This window comes from Temnothorax curvispinosus, unplaced genomic scaffold (genome assembly GCF_003070985.1).
Source record: "Temnothorax curvispinosus isolate PA1 unplaced genomic scaffold, ASM307098v1 QBEX01011391.1, whole genome shotgun sequence".
In the NCBI taxonomy this organism is placed as follows: Eukaryota; Metazoa; Arthropoda; class Insecta; order Hymenoptera; family Formicidae; genus Temnothorax; species Temnothorax curvispinosus.
Genome location: NW_020221171.1, coordinates 1 through 2,479, shown reverse-complemented (window position 1 = coordinate 2,479; position 2,479 = coordinate 1). Strand labels below are relative to the sequence as shown.

The 2,479-nt window shown below is 35.7% G+C and overlaps 1 protein-coding gene across 1 annotated transcript; it reads right to left on the bottom strand.

The window, feature by feature from the left end:
• Nucleotides 1-176: 176 nt before the first annotated feature.
• On the bottom strand, nt 177-2,398 carry LOC112461437 (polyamine oxidase 1-like; the record flags this gene model as incomplete). The annotated part of the gene is made up of 3 exons (XM_025026679.1): nt 1,153-2,398; nt 604-797; nt 177-462 (listed from the first exon to the last, which is right to left on the bottom strand). Coding segments are annotated over exons 2-3 (434 nt in total), but the record flags the coding sequence as incomplete, so codon positions are not given.
• Nucleotides 2,399-2,479: the final 81 nt, after the last annotated feature.

The window sequence follows — 2,479 nt, the reverse complement described above, 5'->3', positions numbered from 1 at the left end:
AATTTCATGAACGGCTATTATAAATTCAAATTTCTGCAAGATCTTTTTGCATCCTATTCCTCTTATGTTAATAAAATAAACGAACATGTTGCTTATGCTTTAACTTATTTCCCAGATGATTCGTATTACAGTTATTTAAATACATATCTTTCCTGGGCAAAAACACAAGTACTTACTTTTTTATTAAGTAGTCTCCATAAGATCCTGTTACCTCTTTGTAATCCTTTTTTAACTTCCGTTTTATTTTATCCAGATTATGAAAATATATCATCACAGCTGCGCAACTTTCCTCCGCGGGCATTATTTCACCATTAACAGTTGCAAATTCATATGGCTTACAATTAGTGAAATTGAGCAAAACTGATTCTGAACTCAGCAAATCATGTTTGGAGGCAAGATCAAACACCACGTTTCCAAATTCTCCACAGACATAATGAGCGCCGAGATCCACCACATTCGCACCTGGAAATATTAAAGTTCTCAGACTCCAAATTTTCTTATATATCAAAAGTTAAAGAATTTCAAAATTGAAACTATCTTGATATCAAAGACAACATGCAGAGCTAAACTGATTCAAAATCAATTAGGAAGATTATTATTTACCAAAGTCCTTGGTATTTATTCTGCCACCGATTCTGTCGTTGGCCTCTAGTATCACAAAATCGCTCACTCTTCTTTTCAACAGCCTGGAGGCAGCCGCAATGCCAGATGCCCCAGCTCCAACAATCACAATTTTTGTCTCTTTCGGCATATCGCAAGCTCCTGACGATTGCGCTGAACCCAACAGATTTATTGCACTGTTGAAGAAATGTCTCTGGGTATTGTCGGGAACAAACGTGAATAATGATCTTAAATGAACTTGAATTAGCTCAAGCAAATAACGCATCGGATTAGTCAAATCACTGGTTAAGAAAGATCAGTGTTATCTCAACCACGAACAAAGCACATTGGCAATTTGCAATCTTCTCAGATAGCTTTTATAAAATAAGACACGCGAAATTCTACCTTTACAGATTATTGTAAGAAAGTTAAAAAGAGAAAAAGAAATTCGAATAAATTATTTTGTTCCTTCTCGTGTTTGTTTAAATTTTTTCAATTTAACTCCGGCGTTTGGGCTTCTCGTAACCTTATTATATATCACTTCGCACACACCTGATTAATTTTATTTAAGCGTCAAGCGTGTCGCAACGAATTTTTATTCAACACATTGCGCTGGAACTGCGAGCGACGCGTTTTCGTTGAGGATGTCGATGTGTAAACCGCAAGGCAGGAGGAGCCTTCGCCAAAAACACCCTGGTTTGTCTTCCACGGAGGAACAAATAATATCAACGGGTTGTAAATATTGTTCCTAAGGATCTGGCAGTCTGATACTGGTCAGAAAAGTGCCTTTACCTTTACCTTACCTGTACATAAGACTGATTAGTTTATAAAACAACACATTGTGTGCTTTGTATCTAGGATCTCTAGGCTTAGCCCTGTACTTGGGCTAACCAAAAGTAACTATTATAATTAGGAAATTGTTTCTTCATACGGTTTTTAATGTAATATGCATTGTGTGAAACGAATACAAAGCGGTGATAAAATTCAAACGAAATCAAACATAGCATTGCAATTGAGGACAACCGTGGTTGAATCGATTATGTATCGGTCACAATTGGACATAGATATTCTATGTCACAATTCTATGTCGGTATCGACCATTTGTGCATCGATCACAATTGTATATTTAATCTCGATCGTTTTCAATCGCAATACTATACTGCTTTGATTCCGTTTGAACATCACCACTCTGTATTTGCTAGTTCACTATGCATATTACAGTAAAAATCGAGTGAAGAAGCAGTTTTTTTGTTCCATTTAAATACAGTATATTTTTCACGTTTTTCACATAGTATATCTGCCATATGTGTTCCACATATAGTTTAGTACAGAGTCAGGTAATAATTTAGGGTTTAGGTTTAAGAAATTATGCTTACAGCATGAATTCTGCTTACTTAACTGAACCGGTAACGTTGACTGCTTTTTTTTTTTAGCTGTATTTTTTTATTTTTTTTTAACATTAAGTATTTACAATAACCCGGACAGCCAAATCTGTCGAGAACAGATTTTGAAAGTGTCTGCTGCAAATTGTCGATAGAATGTCAGCAGAAATGTAAGAGATACTGACAACAGAACAATAGCAGATTGACTGCAGAAACAGCTCATCCGCTCAAGATCCGTTATTTCGTGACCATTTGAATGATGTAGTTTATTTAAATGTTTATAAAATGATGAATTTTCTTCGGTTTTTGCCTACAATCTGTTGTCAGATTATAACTGGCAGACTCTGCCAGCACAAGGCACAAAGTTTAATGCGGACAGAGATGACATCGGATCTTTGTGATATCTATAAACAAATCTATTGCCAATCTCTTGTCATGGAGCAAGAAGGAAAGAGAAGTTTATCAAAAGATGATCAAGAAAGAACAGAAGAAACGGC